This window comes from Anas platyrhynchos, chromosome 2 (genome assembly GCF_047663525.1).
Source record: "Anas platyrhynchos isolate ZD024472 breed Pekin duck chromosome 2, IASCAAS_PekinDuck_T2T, whole genome shotgun sequence".
Classification (NCBI taxonomy): domain Eukaryota; kingdom Metazoa; phylum Chordata; class Aves; order Anseriformes; family Anatidae; genus Anas; species Anas platyrhynchos.
Genome location: NC_092588.1, coordinates 122,365,911 through 122,385,643, shown reverse-complemented (window position 1 = coordinate 122,385,643; position 19,733 = coordinate 122,365,911). Strand labels below are relative to the sequence as shown.

The window sequence follows — 19,733 nt, the reverse complement described above, 5'->3', positions numbered from 1 at the left end:
GTGGTGTGGTATTGAAATCAGTATATTTGATTTCAGTAATGTAAGATCAGCAAAAAGGAGGAGTATGGAAATGTGTGTCAAATACAAGCCCTTCAGCTCTTTTACCAAATAAAAAAAATGTAAATTCACTTTGGGGTAAAAGAGAGGTTGCAAGTATTAGAGGAAAAAAAAAAGAAGAAACGCAAAAACTAACAAAAAAGAAAAACAGGAAGAATTTGAATGACATATGGTTAGATGCTCAATACAACATATAAAATTGGAGTCTGGAGGTCATCACAAGTATCACCAAGCCACAAGTTGGGTTTAAACTATCCTCTAGCAAAACTTACATTGCCAAATTTGTTATTACAGCTGAAAACAATTTTCTGTCACTCTGATTACTAATTATAGCAAAGTAATAATAAGAGCAGAATACTCTTGAAAGGGAACTATAGAGTAACTCAGGGAACAAAAACCCACCGGTAATTAAGATGGAACTGTAATATGAAACAGGGGAGTTACAAGTTTTTGGTTATTATTTACATGGTTGCTCGAAACTGTTAAAAGTCTCAAACAAGATATATATTAACTGGATGTGAAAATAAGTTCAAATATAGAACTGTGAGCTGTTTTCTTTAAACAAATAAGTAAGTACAAACGAGGGTTTAAATGTTTCCTTTTGCAGCAAATATTCTGTTTTTATAATTTATAAAAATGTTTGATTTCTGTTATCCAGTTAGTATCTGTACAATAATATGTATCAGTCTGTTTTGTAAGTAACTCAATTTAGAACTTAATCATTCAAATGGAAATATATTAAGTCCAAGTATCAGTTACAATTTTAAAGGTCCCTATATAAGACAGTTGCCAGACTGACACAAATGTACATCTATCAGTCTTTGAAACTAATTCATTTTCCTTGGATGTCTTAATAAAATTCACATAAACCAAACAGAGCAGATTGCTTTTAAAAATGTCAACAACTATCTTGTACCAAATGTTATCAAAACCGATCTCAAACTTCCTGTTTTGTGCAGAACCAGGGTAGTCCAAATGTGAATAAACAACAAATTTATTCACAAAATGTGAATAAACAACATGACAACGACAATGAATTCAAATAGATCTACATGGAGAGATACTTCACTATTTAAGCACTTCTGACATGAGACATCATTCGTTATTAATTAGCATTTACTTTCCTCTGGTCTGTTTGAGGTGCTGTCATTCAGTTGCCATCTCCAGGGGGCTGAGGAAAGAGGCACTGCAGCACCGCTGCCCTGCTCCAGTCATGTGCCAGCAGTCACCTGGGTTTGTAGGCACCCAGTGCAGCCACAAGACAGAGACAGGTGAAGCTTTTTTTGGGAGCCCTAAATGCCACGTTAAAATTTCAGCACTTTGTTTTTTCACTTCTGTACAACAGAAATACCTGTTACTTCAAATGACAACCCTTGCATAACTGACCTGGCTTCCTTCCATGCTTCTGTTTAAAAGCTCCCAGTGAATGCAGTACAGTCTCATTTTGCAAAATTACACATTTTATTATTCCAAGCTATCAGAATCATGCTATTTCAGTCCTCTCAGCCCTTGTGTTGAGATGGCTCCACCTTGTGTAGGGTGACATGGACATATTGGAAAGAGTCCAGCTTAGGGCCACCGAGATGATGAAGGGACTGGAGCACTTCTCTTACGAGGAGGCTGAGAGAGCTGGGACTGCTCAGCCAGGAGAAGAGCAGGCTCAGGGGGCTCTTATCAATGTACCTAAATACCTGAAGAGAGGAAGCAAAGAAGCCAGAGCCAGGCTCTTTTTAGTGCTGCCCCTGCCAGGACAAGAGGCAATGGGCACAAACTGGAACACAGGAGGTTCCATCTGAACATCAGAAAGCATTTCTTCACTTTGCAGGTGACAGAGCACTGGCACAGGCTGCCCGGAGAGGTTGTGGAGTTCCCTCCTTGGAGATCTTCAGAAGCTATCTGGACATGGTCATGGGCAAGCTGCTCTGGGTGACCTTTCTTGAGCAGGGGGGTTGGACCAGATGACATTCAGAGGTTCCTTCCAACCTCAGTTGTTCTGTGATTCTGTGACAAGGATGGCTAATGGGTCACCTTTCTTACGGCACTGAACTCCAGCAAGGACCTCTGGTCATAAGTGTTTTGCACTGGTGCTGCAAATTCCTAACTTCTGTTTCACAAAATGTGTTCCTGCATGGTTAAAAAAAGCATCCTGCCCTTAAATAAAGGGAAAGGAAAGAAAACCACTCATTTCAATTCCTTTTTTGTTAGTGCTATGCTTTGTAACGCTATTTTTCATTCTAACCACACTTTCAGGTTGAGTTAAAGAGACGTATCACTCACTGACATATCAGACGTGATATAGCATATATAGTGACTCAAAAATGATAGAAAAGGGCCTCCTGTAAATGTTTGCCCATCCCTACAACACACTGGTATTTTGGTACCGATTTTTCCAGAGGTAAAATACCTCCTCCTTCCTTGTTCTGCCTATTTCTGTTTCAGGAAACTCATGCTGACGTGAACCATGTTTTCTCCCATCTGCTGCCACTACTGAATAAATGAAAAATGACAGAATTATACTTCCAGTAGCTTTGAAACTTAACAACCTTACGCCCATTGCCATATGGCTTCTCCAAACACTTTCCTGATGAATATCAGCTACTAGCACCAGGCTTATTTCAATTGCCTTCATACTGTGAATGAGTTAAAACTAACTGTAAGAACACAATTCAAGAAAGCTTAGAAGAACAGCAGCTCATTTTGCCTCCTTCTTTGAATAGACATAAAGGCAAGATAATGTGTTAATTATCATTCATTATTTAGCAACAGAAGCCTTCTGTTTGTCAACTGCATACTGCTACCAAAGCCAAACATTCCAACAAATGCTCTACTTCTTTGAGTCTTTTATCTTCATTTTTTGCATTTTTAATTTTGCAGCTTTCCTTTCCAAAGAAGGGCTGTATCCTTATCCTCATTTTTCAGAAAAGGAATTTGAGGCAAAAAAGAGGATGAGCACTTTTAAAAGATGATAAATAATGTATACTCGTGTTACAACCAAGCACAAAAGACCAGACTTTAATCTCAATTACATGATAGCTACACCTGTAACTTTTCCAGATGTCCCAGAATCACCCCTGTAATTCCACCAGAGAAAAATCTTTACAGTATAAGTCACATTAAATAGAATAACATGCATTACCAAAGTCACAAAAAATGTAAATACAGCAAATTTTGTTTATGAAGAAATGCAATAAATGGACTAGAGATAGCTGGAATTTTTAACCCACCTGCAGCTCTCAATAAATGCTCCCAGCTTGACCCAGGGCATTAGTGCAGCCCATTTTCTTCACCAGAAGAAAAAAACCTGGGCTGTGCAGCAATTAACCCCAATAATTACTGGTTTAATTTCATAGCCTACTAAATTTAGCAGTTTTATTTTCCTTTTTTATTTTTCATTTTATTAAAAAAAGGGCCCAAAGCTCTCATCTTTTTGTTTGATTTTGGATTTGATTGATTTTGTATTGATGGGCTCAAAAACAGAATAGAACAGGGGGATACTACCAGTCCTCCTGGACTGCCACGTGGCTCCCCAACAATGAGCATTTCTACAGTGAATCTTCTATTTCTCCTTCTGGAATAGGGGCCACAACTCATTATCATAATTGGAAATTTCAGATGATAAGACAAGAGGGGCTAATCAGTATGAATGTGCTGTATGTGCAAACGTAACCCATACTGTGCTGAAGCCTCATTCAGTGTTCTGCTGGCGCTTGGTTTGTACAACACCAACTCACATCATTTGTGGTTGGCTTACTAACTGCCTCACAGAGCACACAAATTGTGGAACCCGGAAATGCTGCTCAGTTCCCCGGGCTGGATGCATATCCTGACTACACACTGGGATGAGACCTCAAAGTTTCCACTGGAAAGAAACCTGCACAGAGCAGGCTTCACCTGCCCCACTCCCAACACTCACATTGCAATGCCCCAGCACCTCTGCTCAGTGACACGTTTGGAGCAGCATCTGTGTTAGGTCTTCTCCAGCACGAACATGGTCTGCACACACTAACTGCATGCTGTTTTTTTTTATGGCATTCTACCTTCCAATTTCTATAATAAAAACAAGTAAAAAAACTTGGCTCCGTGAACCTGTCATTGCTAAGTAAAAAAAAAAAATATTAGTATTCGTTCTAATACTGAAATACAACTAAAATATTATTTGTATTATTTCATACATAGAATGGTCTAAATCGGCAGGATTGTGTGTAATGAATCAAAACAACTGTGTCATTATTTGAAAATGAGTAAATATTTCCTCTAGTTCTTAGGTAAACTTGTCAAGAGTAAACTTCATTGCAGACCTAGCTAGACTCTGAGGTGATTCAGTGCTGCTACTCATTTTCAAGTGCGAGTATCAGCAATGACCTGGCAGATAACTTCAGAACTCTAATATTGAAAATTATATAGAAATGTGCTTATTAAAAAATTCTGTTTTTTAAGATCACATTTGAGTCAGACCGAGCCTTAGACAGAGAGGAAGCTTTTAATGTTATGGAAAAATAACTTTGGGTATGAACTTGTTTGGTGACCGAATGCTTTGTACGTGACAATCTTGTTTACTGATTCAAGGAGAAAGTCAATACAGTGAAGTAGAAGGTAAAAGTAACCTCCTCGCTATTTCCTTTTTGGCACTGGCCATGCATACACTGCAATGCAGAAAATCAGCTCTTACATAATGTAATTCTGGAGGACAAGGACAATGAGAATAATCAACTGATATGGGAACATTCACCTCCAGTTTTGACATCTCTTTGTAGGAAATTAATCTGCAAAGTAGATTCAACAACCTGAAAGAAGAACACCTCCCCCACACACCCCTCGGCAAACAATGCATAACACTTTGACTTAAATAACTGTGTGTGGAGCATAATGCTACAGTAGAAGAATCAATGTGAGTGGAAGAGTAACTAGACATAGACTTTTAACCATGTCTTCATACGCACCAGCAATTCTGGGTCTTGATGCTTAAGGCCCGATCATCGTTCATCAAGAAACAGGTTGTGTTTCTGACTAGACCTGGCTTCTTTTACAGGGGAGGTGGGCTGCAACTGGTGTGTCCCTACGTAGAGTTCGGCCATGACAAAGGGAGTATCCAAAAAATGTAAGACTAATTCCATCAGTGGCCTGTCTGAGATATTTCTGTCCTACCTGTTGTCCTGAGATGAACTGTTGCTTTGTCATAACAGGTCCCTTTAGGACATCGCCAGTCCCTTTGTTCTGACTGTTGGAGCAGTAATGATCATCCGCTATCGTGATTTGCTCATTTTCTTCAGCTTCCAGCTGGCTCTGGTTGAAACGCAGGGAACCTTTCAGAATATCTTTGATCTGTTGTTGAATGGGAGAGGAAAGAGTGTAAATTATAAATTTGGAGGAATTCTGAGTTTTGTAAAGCTCCACAACAGAATGCTCTCATACACCATTTCCCCATAATATCTGTTTTGAAGAAAGGAAGTCAGTTATTAATATACCGACTATACTGGCGAAAGACATAAATATCAATGCAATATGATTTTATCAAATTCTGGAAAACATGTATTAAAGAAACCTAAAGAGAATGAAACTGCTAATATTATTCCCTACCTTGTTACAGACTTAGCATCATTCCTGATAAAATGAACTTCAAGGGAGCATAGGATAGTATAATCAGAGTTTCAGATCCTCGGTAACATTCTCATTTTATGTATGTGGCATTCTTTAAATTTCTTTAAATTGAATGACACTCAAGTGCCATAACAATAAAATAATGGGGACATAAGAATGATTACTGCATAGCATGTACATTGCATTAAGAAAAATCTGGTGTGATTTATGCCCAAAACTTGAATTGTGCTTCCTCAGCTCTCATTCAAGGCCTCTCCAGAAGTTTTCAGGGAGCAAATACTGTGCAAGTCATTTGAAGTCTTTATAGCTGAGTTTTATCTTCTAAATAAAAGTACTCTGCAATGCTTGATGCATTAGTATAACAGCAGTATACAAAGAGAATAAAAAAAGAGACAAAAAAAGAAAGGATTAATAGTGCTGCGGGATACAAGAAGGTTAAGTTAAGCAATAGTTATACCTGCTTCAAACCAGCCAAGGAAACCAGAATTTCATCTTCTTTTTCCAAGTGTTCTTGTAATATGACTTCCTGAATATTTCCTGCAACACCAAAAAAAAAAAAAGGGTAATTAGAGAACTTTCCCTAAATAATCTCTAACGTGCTGCCAACTTGCCACTGACTTATGTCCTCACAATGAAACCCTGTGACCTGCAAACACAATTCCATACAGACCTAGAGGCTGACAACCTTATTAGCTCTGGAAGCTGGGCCAGCCAAAGCTCATTGCTGCTGCCAGGACACCTGCAGTAATGCTGTGCCCCTCTGGCCTTCTACCGCCTCAATGTACTAATGGACTCAGGCTGCTACTGAGCCCTAGAAGAAAAAATTGGCCTCACGTATCTTTGAGCCTGCAAATGCTTTGGAAGCACTCAAGGACATTTACAGGAGTCTGCTGCAGCCCACAGAAAGGTTTAGGGTAAGAGGTCAGCAATTTTAATGTAGATCCTGGCCACTGCAGATATGCTGGATCACTTCTTTATAGCAAGACTGAAAATTTCATTCTCTTTCCAGTCCCTTCTTTTAGGTAAAAGACCCAGGGCTGAGCAAAGTTTATGTGCCAGAAACAGCCATGCTGTACTGTCACTTCAGAAGACACCCATCTTCTCTACCTATTAGAGCTTTCTTCCATTCCCTGCATTTCAATGAGCAGGTATATGGCCTTTGCTGGAGTTGGGGCTGGAGGCTAGCTGACACATCAGAGATGGAGCTGCAGTGGTTTTCCCCATGTCAGGGAAATCCCACGCATTGCTGCAGGCCAAACCCGCCCGGAGAAACTAAATGTCTGCAGACTCTTTATCTATGTCAGGTCCTTTTCCACCTTTATTCCCTTCCTCCTCAATCCTTTAAGAAAACAGCAGTGAGCCTTGGTGACTGATTTACAGAACAAGATGGTATCTGTCAACTGAAAATGAAAGGATACTGCTCTGTGCCACTCCTGTCTTACACAGCTAAGCCCAAATCCTTCAGTGACACTCATCTGGTAACAAAGCTTCGCTGCTTATGAATATTTGTATCCCAGGTGCTTAATTAGAGCTTAATCCATTCATATGTTGCATTTGTTTATTTTTAAAAACATCATACAGGTTCAGGGCCTGAACCAGTGAAAAGCCAAAAATGTTACAGAGCATGCTGACAAAGATGTTTATGATGCTGCTGCCAACTTTGACACAAAACGAAGTTTCAAGTAAAAACATTGTGCAACATGGCTTAAGTTTTGTGTTTACAGAAGAAATATCAAAAGAGTGGTACGTGGGAGACTGGACAAGAATAAAGATTAGAAGTAGAAATGTGGATTTAAGAACCACATATAAATAAGTCTGAAATTGTTTGTGGACCAGAAGTCAGTTGTGGGCAAAAATGACAAATAGAAAGTGCAAAGAGGGGAAAGAATCCAAGCCTTAACATTAACAAGTGCATTAACTAAATGCACTTGTAGAGAAGCTATCTGAGAAGCAGAAGGAATAAAAGAGGATAGAACAACAAAAGGCAATGGAGGATGAGTTCACGAAAGATGGTATGATCAAGGTTAAGAGCAACAGTGGGGTTAGGAAGACTCATCTTTGTGTTAGCAGCCCATCTGAATAAGGAGATCCATGTTTACATTATTTAGCACTTATGATTTATCATACAGCAGACTCCTGCAGCAATGAAGTCAAACAATACAACCGAACAGTCTAGTATAAATCTCACATCAGAAAGACTGTGTTATGAAGGCTAAAAATAATGTAAAATTAGATCTTTCTACAAATATGTAGCAACAAGATCCAAGAGAAAGCATACTAAATTAAACATTTTACTTGCCTTTTTAACATTTCACATCTAAATTGTCTAGTCTCTCAATTTGATAAATAAAAGATATAGATATTTACTTATATAATTATGCTTTAGATAGTGATTTCCACTGTTTAACAAGCAATGCATAATTTTCTACTTTTAAAAAGGTCCAGAACTTTAAAAATCTGAAATCCAAAGTCCAAGTCTTCACAGGGAGGAAAGCAATACATAATCATGATCTGAATCGTTGAATTTAACTGTTTTTTCTATTTCTGAACATTAAAAAGAAAGATATTTCTATAGTGTTTGATCCCTCATATAAATTAAAAATATGTATTAAAAACTAAGGTATGCATAATAACTAAGCAGACGGACCAAGAAAATAATTCAAAACAAACCTCAAACCTGCTGAAGACCAAATGTGGGAAATCTAAAAAGAACAGGAAAATAAGAGAGAGAACAAAAGCTGACCTTCCACATGATGTAGAAATAAACTATTACTATTTCTGTTCTTTACAGGTGTTCTTTAAGGCAGAATTTCAAAAGAATGAAAAAGAATCTATCATTGCTACAAAGAAACATCTGTTACTGTGAAGAAAGGTATTGAGATTTCTAAGAACTTATGAATACAGCTATGAAAGTTAGCCAGCAGTAAAAATTAATATAAATGCTTGTACCATCATATATTTACTCTAGCATTATTAATACCAGATTTTAATATTGCCTTCAGAGAAAAAAAAAAAAAAAAGAATGAGAAAAAAGGCTAGAAATACAGCAGAATTTTCTAATACTGAACTGTTGAATTTCTAACATTTTTCCTTGAATTTGCAAGTATAGTATGGCATACATGTACATCTTGGATATACAGGGTCTATTTGTTTTAATCAGTTAAAATAATTAAAATCTATTTTGGAAGAATGCCCACTTGGAATTTGTTCTAAGGCCTCAAAGAGTTCTGAACTCAAACAGCACACTTCCACTTAGCGCAGAAAAATGTCCCAAGATGCAAATCACTGTAATCAGCCACTTTTCCCCCAGTAACAGTTGTGACATAAGGTCATAAATTGGGAAGTCTTTCTCTAGTACAATGAAACAGAATGAAGGTTTCCCTGTGGAATTGGCAATGGATTTTTCTTCTTCTAAATATGTCCTCGAACAGCACATGGCTTCTAATTTATTACACTCATCCCTTTTGAATGCAGAGTTTATTATCTACCAAATAAGTGCTAAGTATGGAGTCCAAATTGATCAGTGCTAATTCTTTTTCCCTCACTAATGAGTAGAGAAGAATTAAAAAAAAAAATCCTTCGAGGAAAGAAGCATAAAGGCAATGTGATTCTGCATGAGTGCCTCCTCAATCATGTCCTCCAGTTGGGACCACGCTTTGCAATCCATTTTGGCCAGAAGCAGAGGTGGGAAGAAGAGGAGGGATGGCAAGCGACTCACTACCTACCTCCAGAGCTGCCCAACAGTGAAGAGCTGTGCCAAGGGCTCGGCAGTCCTTATCTGAGAGACTTTCATCCAGCCCTCTTTCCTGCACTGGGACCTCCCAGACCTGTCAGTTAGTGAGATGAACTGGGAAACTACGCTCTCCAGTGCAGACAAAAGCTTCCTCTTTTACTCTTCTGTATCTCAAAATACATCTTTATAACTGAAAATACTTTAAAAACCACTAGCACTCTTGAGAGTGTAGGGAAGCATGACATTTGATATGATATTGCATAGCTGAAGGATGTTTACATTTAGCAGAGATGTATCGCTTAATCTTCCTTCATAGGAAATGTTACAATATTTTGAGAGAACTGTTTTATGTATATGTTGGCCATATATTAATTTCCCCCCCTATCTGATGCCGTATATTAGTACCTTTAATTTCTAATATTTGTTTCATAAAATAATGAACTATTTTTTTAAAGCAGGTATCAATTAGGAACTGAAAACACCTTCCTACCTGTAAAACAAACATTGATGCAATAAATTGAAAACAATTGATTATGTGAATATTAGATCATTGAAAATCAAGTCCAGTTTGATTCTATGCTAGAAATATCTTATTGGTAAATGTTCAAAAGTTAAGAAATGCCTTACTGTCAGAAAATGAACTGTCATACCCTAATTGCACTTGAGACTAAAATTCAAAAATACTAGAGACATAAAACCGGTTGTTGTCCCCAGAAGTCAGCAATGTTATGTGCTAGAATGGCTGCCCTTAAACAAGACTCATAACCTAAGGGATGTTTTTTTATGTAATGGATGAGAACTGATTTTGGATGCTTATTTATTTAAGTTTGATAAATACCAGACCAGTTAATAACTATTTCCTTAGGAAGACTGTGATCAGCTGCCCTGTTGTTCTTTAAAGCCAACTAACTGTAAGTAGAGCAATAATACGCACTATTGCATTTTTGTCCTTCTTTTCTACAAAACACAGGAAAACAATGCACTAAGTAGTGATTTGGGTAGCAATAGGCTAGCTGAAACAACTGTAGAATTAAGATGAAATACTTTCCATTTCCTGCCCTTTTCCCAAATTGTAACTAATTTCAGATGCTCAACTCACTGTACAAGTACTATCAAAAAAGCAAGATTTCTATTTCCTCTCCCTAATTTAACTTCTAAAATTTAGACCGAAGGCATGCTATCATTCGCTGTACAAAGATGAAAGAGGAAGATAATCCACAGCAGCTCCTAGCAGTAAAATTAGAGAAGGCTTATGCTCTTTGATGACTGAGCTGCTACATATTGCATGATGGTGAGCAGAGCCACTGCTGAGTTCCCCAGCCAGGGAAAGAGGCTGTTCAAAAACAGTTTTACAGACCAAATTTCCTCTCTGAATGTGGAAAAGCTGGTGTGTTTGGCCTAGCTATTTTAGATGCTTATTAAGTAAACTAATATTCACTGAAAAAAATAGCATGAATTCAATACAGAGTCTGCAATAAACCCACCCAAAGCAGTGTTAAATGAAGACAGGTAGCGGCACCAGTGGGAAAACTAGTCTGTTGTATCCAAGGTCCTCTCAGGCATCCATCCCTTCATGGTTTTACATGCGGAAGACAAACGTGCACCTCTTCACTCCCACCAGGGAGGAAGGAGATATGCAGAACTACAGCCCTGCAGGTGCATGACATGGACTTAACTTTCACTGACACAAAATTGGGTGTATGTGGAGAAAACTGAACCTGGTAATAACCTTAACATCCTTGCTCTCTGAGGTTCTTCACTTTCTCCTGTACCACTGCGTTTTCACAGTCCATCTCTCTCCTAATAATTTCTATTTTAACCCAGGCTCTATGTGGCCTTTCTGGGAAGGTGCTTCTTGCTGAGAGGGGCTAACCACAAATAGTTGCAAGCTTCAGTATTAATGAAATACTAGTTTTCTGATCAATGATTTGTGAACAATCAACAGTGCCAAACTCATGTTAAATCTATGTTTTTCACCCTAGCTTTCCATTATGGAGAACCTGGTTCAAACAAAGTCAGAAGGCAAAAAGACATTTTAATTGCCAAGGTCATCAGTAGAAAAGGAAGAGATAAGTGTGTTACCTCAGCTCTGTATTATTCCAAAGAGGTAACAAAAAAACCCAAAGTTCAAGCAGATGTCAAGGCACACAGACAACTCTTCGGTTTCGTGCCACATATTCCAACTCTTTTGTATGATTGTTTTTATGAAATCAGGGTTAATATTTAATGCGTGGTAATGCTTGCAAAATCAGAGAAATACATGGTAAAAAATCACCAACCATCAACTCATAGCAATGCACAGAATTGCAGACATGTAGAGAACGAGACTGGAGGGGTCATGAGGTAATTTTTTCCATCTTTTGTTCAAAGGCAAGATCAACTCTAACTATGAACTCTAATTTACATATTAAGAGCAAATAATGCTTAACATACACATTATGTCTGCATCAGTGGCATGGTATACAAAGACAAGAGTGTATACCCAGACATCCTGTGCTTCCAAAAAGAATGTATAACAAGCATGGACACCATGCATCCCAGTGCAGGTGAGAGAGCATCCTCTGGCTATACAGAGCTCATTTTTTAAATGTTTTTAGAAACTAACATACTGTACTATCCCATACTGCTTACATGAATGCATGGTCCTGATCATTGCTGAGACAAATGACATCTGCACATTTCATGTGCATTCCTCTTTATCCATGACTACAAACACCTACTAGGACCACCAGCCTCTGGGCACTTACAATTAACACATTTTTCTTAAAGTTCAAAATGACTTTTTTCCCCTCTCTCCTCCTGTGAATCTTCCTGTCTCCTTGTTGCTGTTTATGTTCACCAGAATTAAAAAAATAATCACTGTAGTGTGAAGTGACAAGTAAATAAGAATTCGTTCTGCATAAGTGACAAACTTAATAGCTATAAGAAATTGGAACCTGTCCTAAGAGAAAACTTTACTATTTCACTTCCTTACAATCTAAACACTTCCTTCATACTGCAATAGATTGCAGACACTACACCTTAAAATGCTGTGGCTGTGTAAAAGACAGTTATAGTAGATCATGCAGAGGTTTCTAAAACACAAGGTTTTCTCCTTCCTGTATGGCTGAATTCATTAAAACTGTTTCTGATTTTACAAGCAGAATGACTTATTCAAATACCATTGTGTTAAATGCCACTTAAAAACCTGGACAGATTGAAAGTTTTAACAGTAAACATCCATAAATGCCCCAGATTTCATTTGAATATTCTTAAGGCCCTTTTCTATGATGCATGTCATGTATCGAATAAATGAGTAAGTTAACCAGAAGAAAATCTAAAACATCTAAACTAAAGACTATTCTTTATTAGGAAGGAATACTCAGTTTGAAACAATTACTTTCAATTTTCAAGTAGCACAGATGGAGAAATTATGGATCCTGACTACAGCTATAGGACTTTTCTATTCTGTTTAAGGACTGAGGCTAATAAGGCAAAGATACTAACTTGAAGTGCCATCTCCAGGAGGCTGGGAAGAAAGAATAGGGGTGATTTATAAACCTCATTGTATCATTCAAACTATTTTGTCTTTATTACTCACATGTATTTTATAACTTTTTTTTTTTTAGACGTTTTTGATTTAGGAAATCTCACTCTACTATTAACTATAGTCTCTCTGTTCATTGCAAACAGTTGTTTCTAACCTTTTACATCTATGGCATTTCTGTAACAGAAGAAAACATTTGTGTCAAACATGCCATGAGAAGATGGGGCATTATTACCAAAACAAATGTTATGCTCTTTAAGACTTTTTAGGTATCCATGGAGTGCATCTCTGTTTGGGGTAAGATGACTGCAAGATCTGTTTTATTGTTCCTGAGAAGTCTGATGTCAGAAATCACTGAATTCTATGATATGCCCATTCAGCAGTGTCACTTGCGGCACGGGAAATTGCTGTGCCTAGTAGAAGAGATTGCAATTTACACTAGTTTTCACTTAAAAAAAAAAAAAAAGATGATATTTCAAGCCTTGAGTCATATTTGTATCACTTACTCAGAAGTCCTTAGAAATAGATTATTGACAACAGTACTGGATTTGAGCCCAGATTACAACTGAAAAGCAAGTTGAGCCCAGCTGTGAAGTGTAGTTAAATTCCCATTAATAAAAACAATTATAAACACATGTTAAAGGAAAGTCATTTTCCCGTTCCCCCTTTTTTTTTTTTCTCACTGCATATCTTAATATCCTGAATATCTTATGCAGATTGGGTAGGTTTGCTCCCTCTGAAAATTTTGAGTCATGCTGTTGCATTCTGAAGATGGGAACTTTTCAGTGTCACCTGGTCCATCTACCACTGCAGTCCTCTTCTGTGAAAACAGTTGGTTTCTAGCATCATTCAAATAGCTCTATGCCCTTCTTCTAAAGATGACATGTATTTTGAACACGATGAGTGACCATGAAAGTCTAAACAAAGTGTGAAGAGTGAAAGAAACGTATCACATATGATAAGCTAGATAACTGGTCCTATGTGAACCTAATGAAGTTCAACAAGACCAAGTGCAAGGTGCTGCACCTGGGTCAGGGCAGTTGCAGACAAGTGCACAGACTGGGAGAAAACTCATTGAGAGCAGCCCTGCAGAGAAGGACTTGAGGGTTCTGATGGACAAAAGGCTAGATATGAGTCAGCAGTGTGCGCTTGCAGCCCAGAAGGCCAACTGTGTCCTGGGCTGCATCAACAGAGGCATGACCAGCAGGGTGAAGGAGGTGATTGTGTCCCTCTGCTCTGCACTGGTGAGGCCCGACCTGGAGCACGACATCCAGGTCTGGGGTCCCCAGTACAAGAAAGATGTGGGTCTGTTAGAGTGGGTCCAGAGGAGGACCATGAAGATGATCAGAGGGCTGGAGCACCTCTCTTGTGTAGAAGGGCTGAGAGAGTGGGGGATGTTCAGCCTGGAGAAGAGAAGGCTCCAGGGAGACCTCATTGCAGCCTTTCAGTAGTTAAAGGGGAGAGGGACTCTTTAATTGGATAGAAAATGCTAGGACAAAGGGGAATGGTCTTAACCTAAACGAGGAAAGATTTAGATTAGACATTAAGAAAAAATCCTTCACTGTAAGGGCAGTGAGGCACTGGACAGGTTGCCCAGAGAAGCTGTGGATGCCTCATCCCTGGAGGTGTTCAGTGCCAGGCTGGACGGGGCTTTGAGCAACCTGGTCTAGTGGAAGGTGATCTGGCCTGTGGCAGGTGGGTTGGAACTAGGTGATCTTTAAAGTCCCTTCCATTGTTCTATGAATCTGTGATTCTACAAAATATGTCCCTGCTCACTTGGCAGTTTAAATCAAAGGTAGATCTTGAAGAAAATAATAATAAGCAAAACAATGTCAAGGCTCAACCATAAGAATACCGTAGGTATCTATGGAAATAATGGGGAAATTAACACTTTAGTCATGCCAGAATTTGATGTATAAAGGTTTAATTCCTCTAAAGCTGACATCATAAGACAATCCAATGCCTGAGAGAATATGGGAATGAAAGGGTGGATTGTCAGTGGTTGTCAGTAGTAGGAAGATGCTCACTACAAGAAGTGAAGGAAAAGGATCAATGGAATTAAACACCGTGACAAGAATTTGCTGAAACTTGCAAGGAAAGGTGTTAATTTAGGTAATGATAGGGTGTGTGAGCCTCATTATTTAAATCTTCACTTTTTCATCAAGACTGATGGGATGAAAGGGTTTGTAGGTGCCTATCACGGTTGGGACTTTCAGTATTAGCACAGTTGTAGAAAGAAAGCAGCTCTCTACTGGTTAACTGTGTGTTTTTGACCTTAAGAGTTACCTTTAAGAGACAAAAAGGTGGTTTGAATTCATGGGGCACAAAGAATGACACTTTTATTCTTCCTACACACACATATATATATAAATAGAGTGTGACCAGAAGTGAGAATCTGAATCCAAAGCTATATAACAAATATTTGTTTCACAGTAACCACTCCCATATTGTTTAATAAATCTGTTAATGTCCTGTATTTGTAAGTGATTTTTATAGGTTATTTTACATCTTTATTCTTAACCAAAGCAGCAACCCCCTTAGACTCAAAGGTCTGTTTGATGTGGCCTATTTTTACTTACAGCATTTCTAATCACACTGAGTTTGTGAACTATGGATTATTTACATCCTAAGCATGAGGGAACTCATTTAATGTACTTATTACCTCAAAAAAAAAAAAAAAGAAAAAAAAAGATAAAGCATTTCATTTCAACCCAGGGCAGCAGAATAATTTCCATTTCATTTTATACTTACAAAAATTTCATAACCTTTCCTTTCTTCACATGATACATAAACCAAGAATTCAATAATATATTGCAGAAATTTTACAAGTACTGCATGCAGATCTATATTGAGTAATATATCAGCCTCTAAATAATGAGCAATTAAGTAAACTCTCTCCTCCTCTTCCTCCCCCACTGCAAGGGATCTTTATAATGAAATGCATCCCGGTAACAACTCCATTGACTGTTAAAAGAGGGATGGATGAAGCCAATCTAATTAAGGTTTTAAAGGTGCTATTTCACAGTGACTAAAATTACGCACCAACTATATCCTGTAAGTTTCTGTTCCTGTATTTTTATATTTTTTTTTCCATGCTCACCGTTTGCAATAATTATAGTGAAAAGGTGGTTTTGAACTATGTTTAATGAGACTTCTGAATAATGTTTGTCTGGAACATGTCAGGCGGTATAAGTGTAAGTGAGTCTAACAATTGCCAGAATTTCCTGATGCCTGTGGCAGGGACATATCCTATGATCTAAAGATGCTTTCTGTGAATAGTAAGCCACTTAGTTAGGTAAAATACTATATTTCTTGTTATTTGTTTGTTTTTTACTGTGACACTGTAACTTCTGGGTATTTTGTAAAAATGTACAGTTATGTAGTCTACATATGAAAGCCTAGAGCTACTATGTCATTTCAGTGGCATTTAAAAGAAGGGGGATGAAATCTTCACCTTTCGACCTCCCTTCTATAATCATACTGGAGGACCAGAGATGTACTGTAATACTGGTGAAGGACATAGCAACACATTACAGATAGCAGAAACATTAGAAAATGCACTGTAAGGGCAACTCAACCAGCCTTGTACAGATAGCTCAGAGAAGGATTTATTTGCTTTGGTTCAGCTAAGCCAGCATGCTTAAGTGTAAAAGCTTACTAGGTGCAGGTCAGAGCTGAGAGGTTTTAGTGATGTTGCCTCCAAGACAAGAAGTGATTTAAAAACCTGGATACTGAGCAATGTTTTTCAGAGACCCACATGAATGTCTGTCTAGCAGCTGGCTCAAGTTAAGTTGTGCCAGAACTAAGATGAAACTAATAAAATCAGGCAGACTTATGTTTATTCTGTATAACTGGGTACCTTTGCATGTATTTCTAGGGTGTTGTGCTGAACCATGTGAGCTAGCTCTTTGCAGAGCTGATATGAGTCCACAGGGCTTATTATCTGAGGCTCTATGCTGTGAGAGAGCAGCTAAATTGCTCCTGGACCTCAGCTAGCTGTGGAAGCAACCCGCCTACATTTACATAGTGCTGTCCTTAAGCAAAGCAAGTGTGGAATGACCTTAATTTCTGTACTTTCATAACCTGATGAATTGCCCATCAAAAAAGAATAGTTTCTATATAAAGATCCACACATCCGAGTTAATATGGAACCAATGTTCCTTTAAATTGCCTCTCATGAAAAGGACTTCCTCTACTACACGTGTTGATTATTTGGTAAACTTTTACATACTTGGAGATGTGAAACTATATCTCTGCTGGAAACTAATGCCAGGTCCTTCAGTCTTAAGAACTGTGATGATGGATTGTTTCCTGTCCCTTATAAACAGATGACATTTTAAAATTCATCAATTTTCTTCCTGCAACAAACCTGGCAAGCTCATAAACATCCTTCACAACCTCTTCTATTACTGCTTGCCTATGGAGGATTGATACTTCTCCAGAGTTTTAATTCATTTTTTGTTAAGACACTGTGCTTTAATCCTGGGCTGGTATTGACAGGCTCCAGACTCTAAAGATTCTAGAAAAGCAGAAGGTCTCAGACGGCAGTATTATTAACTGCTGTCATTTGAACTGCCATTTAACAACACTGTGTTGTCTCAAGTCTGGGACATGCTGAACCTTTGCTGTTTGAGACCCTCTGGACTCACTCCATGCTGAACTAAGACCTCAAAATCAGTCCCATGTCGAATGTGAAGAACAAGAGAGGAGCAGTCCAGCAGATATTGTGGTGCCTTTTGAGTGATATTTGAATGTGTATCTCTTAGACAAATTATTCATGATCTGCTCTATCAGACAAAGGTCACATTTACCAGGAAAAATATTCTTCGGAATGCACTTGCTACTTTGATGCTTTTCTTTCCACATAGTCAAAAGAAAAGAGGAAAGCAATCAAAATTATTCATAAAGTAAGTAACGTTATGACAGGTTACAATATTGCAATATTTAACCAGTATATTACAGCTTTCTGAATCATTGAGCCTTGAAGTGTTTATCTGCACTAGCAGAAAAATACCTCAAAGAAAGAAAAATGTTGAAGAACATTACCTCATTACTAAAGGCACATGCGACAATATTATTTCCTGAAAAGGGCCAGTGTATGTGAAAAAGAAACAGCAGGAAAATATATTGGTGATAATGCTGGAATAGTAATAGCTATGGCAAATATACTTTTTCACTATCAGCTGAGTACTATTCTGCATTTATATTAAGACCAAAGACACAGGATAGGCTTACAAGACGGGATGTGTCTTCATTTCATTAATGGAAAAATTGAACACAAGGAATTTTTTTTTTTTTTTTGTAAAGTCTAAGACAAGCTGGTGGAGAAGGGCTGTAACAGAAGCAAAATCTGCCTCCTGTCTGCCAGTTTTATATACACAAGTTTCAACAATAGTCTTTGGAGGCATTAAAAGGCATTCCACCTTAGCCATGTTTCAGTGGTGAAAGGAGAGGGGGAAGAAAATTAAAGCTCTTTCTGAGGCTCAGCCCTAAGAAAGAGACAAATATCACAGAATGACTTTCCTCTGTTTTTCTGATCAAAAGACTATTTCTAATTTCTACACATAGCACTAAGTAGTAATATTTCGCAACCATCATTCATTTCCATGGTAACATCCCTTGATATTACAAGCAGTTAATTATGCCGTTGCTGTGTGGTACACTGTGTGTGTTATTTACAGAAATAGATAAACATTTAATGAAAGCATCTTTGAATATATGAACAAAATAAAAACCGCTGTTCTATCCCTGTGGTCTTCCCTCATGCACTATGCAAAGAAAATATACTATTAGCTGTTATTTGCTGAAACCTATAGAAAATACAATGTTCCTGGTAAAGAAACGTGATAACTTTCTATGACAAAGGAGGATTCTGACTGAGATTTTAATTAAACAAAATTATTTTCTAAAAAGATATTATATAAAGACGCACTTGGTATAACTGGATTTGATATAAATTACTATAAATTGCTAGGGATTCAAAACAGAACAAATGTCTTTATGGTTATCTTGATTATATCAGTGCTATAATGCAACATATCTGTCATGAAGTAACTGTCCTTGACTGTCATCAAGATCCCTCTTGTAAGTGAAAGAATATCCTATTGTTTGATTGTTCTAATTTATAGTGTAAATCGAATAGTTCTGTGGTGCATGGGCACTGGATATCCAATTTCATAAGCTAGAATTAACGTTGTTTTGTTAAACAGTGACCTGTAAATGTAATGCAGTCAATACAGGAAAAAAGAGTATAAATTGAGTAATGAAGTTTGCAAAAAGTGTCTTAAACAGCCATCTAAAAATGTTTTCAATAAGAACTTTATTGAATTAAAAAAGTAGAACTTAGACTGAAAAAAGTCAAATACAACAAATGAATTTCAACATAATCAAATACAAGGAACACATATGGAAATAAACATTTCCTAACTATGAAAACAGGATAAAATACTGTGCTTAGAAAGCTGTGATTCACAAAATTTTAAAGGTCATAGTGGATTATCACCTCAACCTACCACTGTATCAAAGTGCACTAATGTGATGCTGCACTAAATATGTTTAAAAAGAGGAATAGTATGTAAAAGTAGACAGATGACCTTCCCTTTGTTAAATGACCACTTTGCTGAGCCTACTGCTAGTACAGGTTATTATGATCTGATTAATACACTACAAAAAGCATGTGAAAACCCTGAAAAATTGAAAGGAAGACCACAAAGATGACCTGGTGTAAAAAGCAACCCAAAGTAAAGACACTGTTGAGAGATTACCTGATCACTTTATATAGCTAAGATACATGAGGATTTTCAATCTTGCTATCAAGAA

General features: G+C 37.6%; 1 protein-coding gene across 8 annotated transcripts in view; it reads right to left on the bottom strand.

Moving 5' to 3' along the window:
• The window catches only part of TBC1D5 (TBC1 domain family member 5), a 317,118-nt gene that overhangs the window by 4,924 nt on the left and 292,461 nt on the right, over positions 1-19,733 (bottom strand). For all 8 annotated transcript variants that reach the window (XM_072033495.1, XM_072033494.1, XM_038173782.2 and 5 more), the window contains 2 exons: positions 6,113-6,192; positions 5,203-5,379 (listed from right to left, as the gene is read on the bottom strand). In XM_072033495.1, the coding sequence (XP_071889596.1) occupies positions 5,203-5,379; positions 6,113-6,192 (257 nt within the window). The remainder of the gene's footprint in view (positions 1-5,202; positions 5,380-6,112; positions 6,193-19,733) is intronic.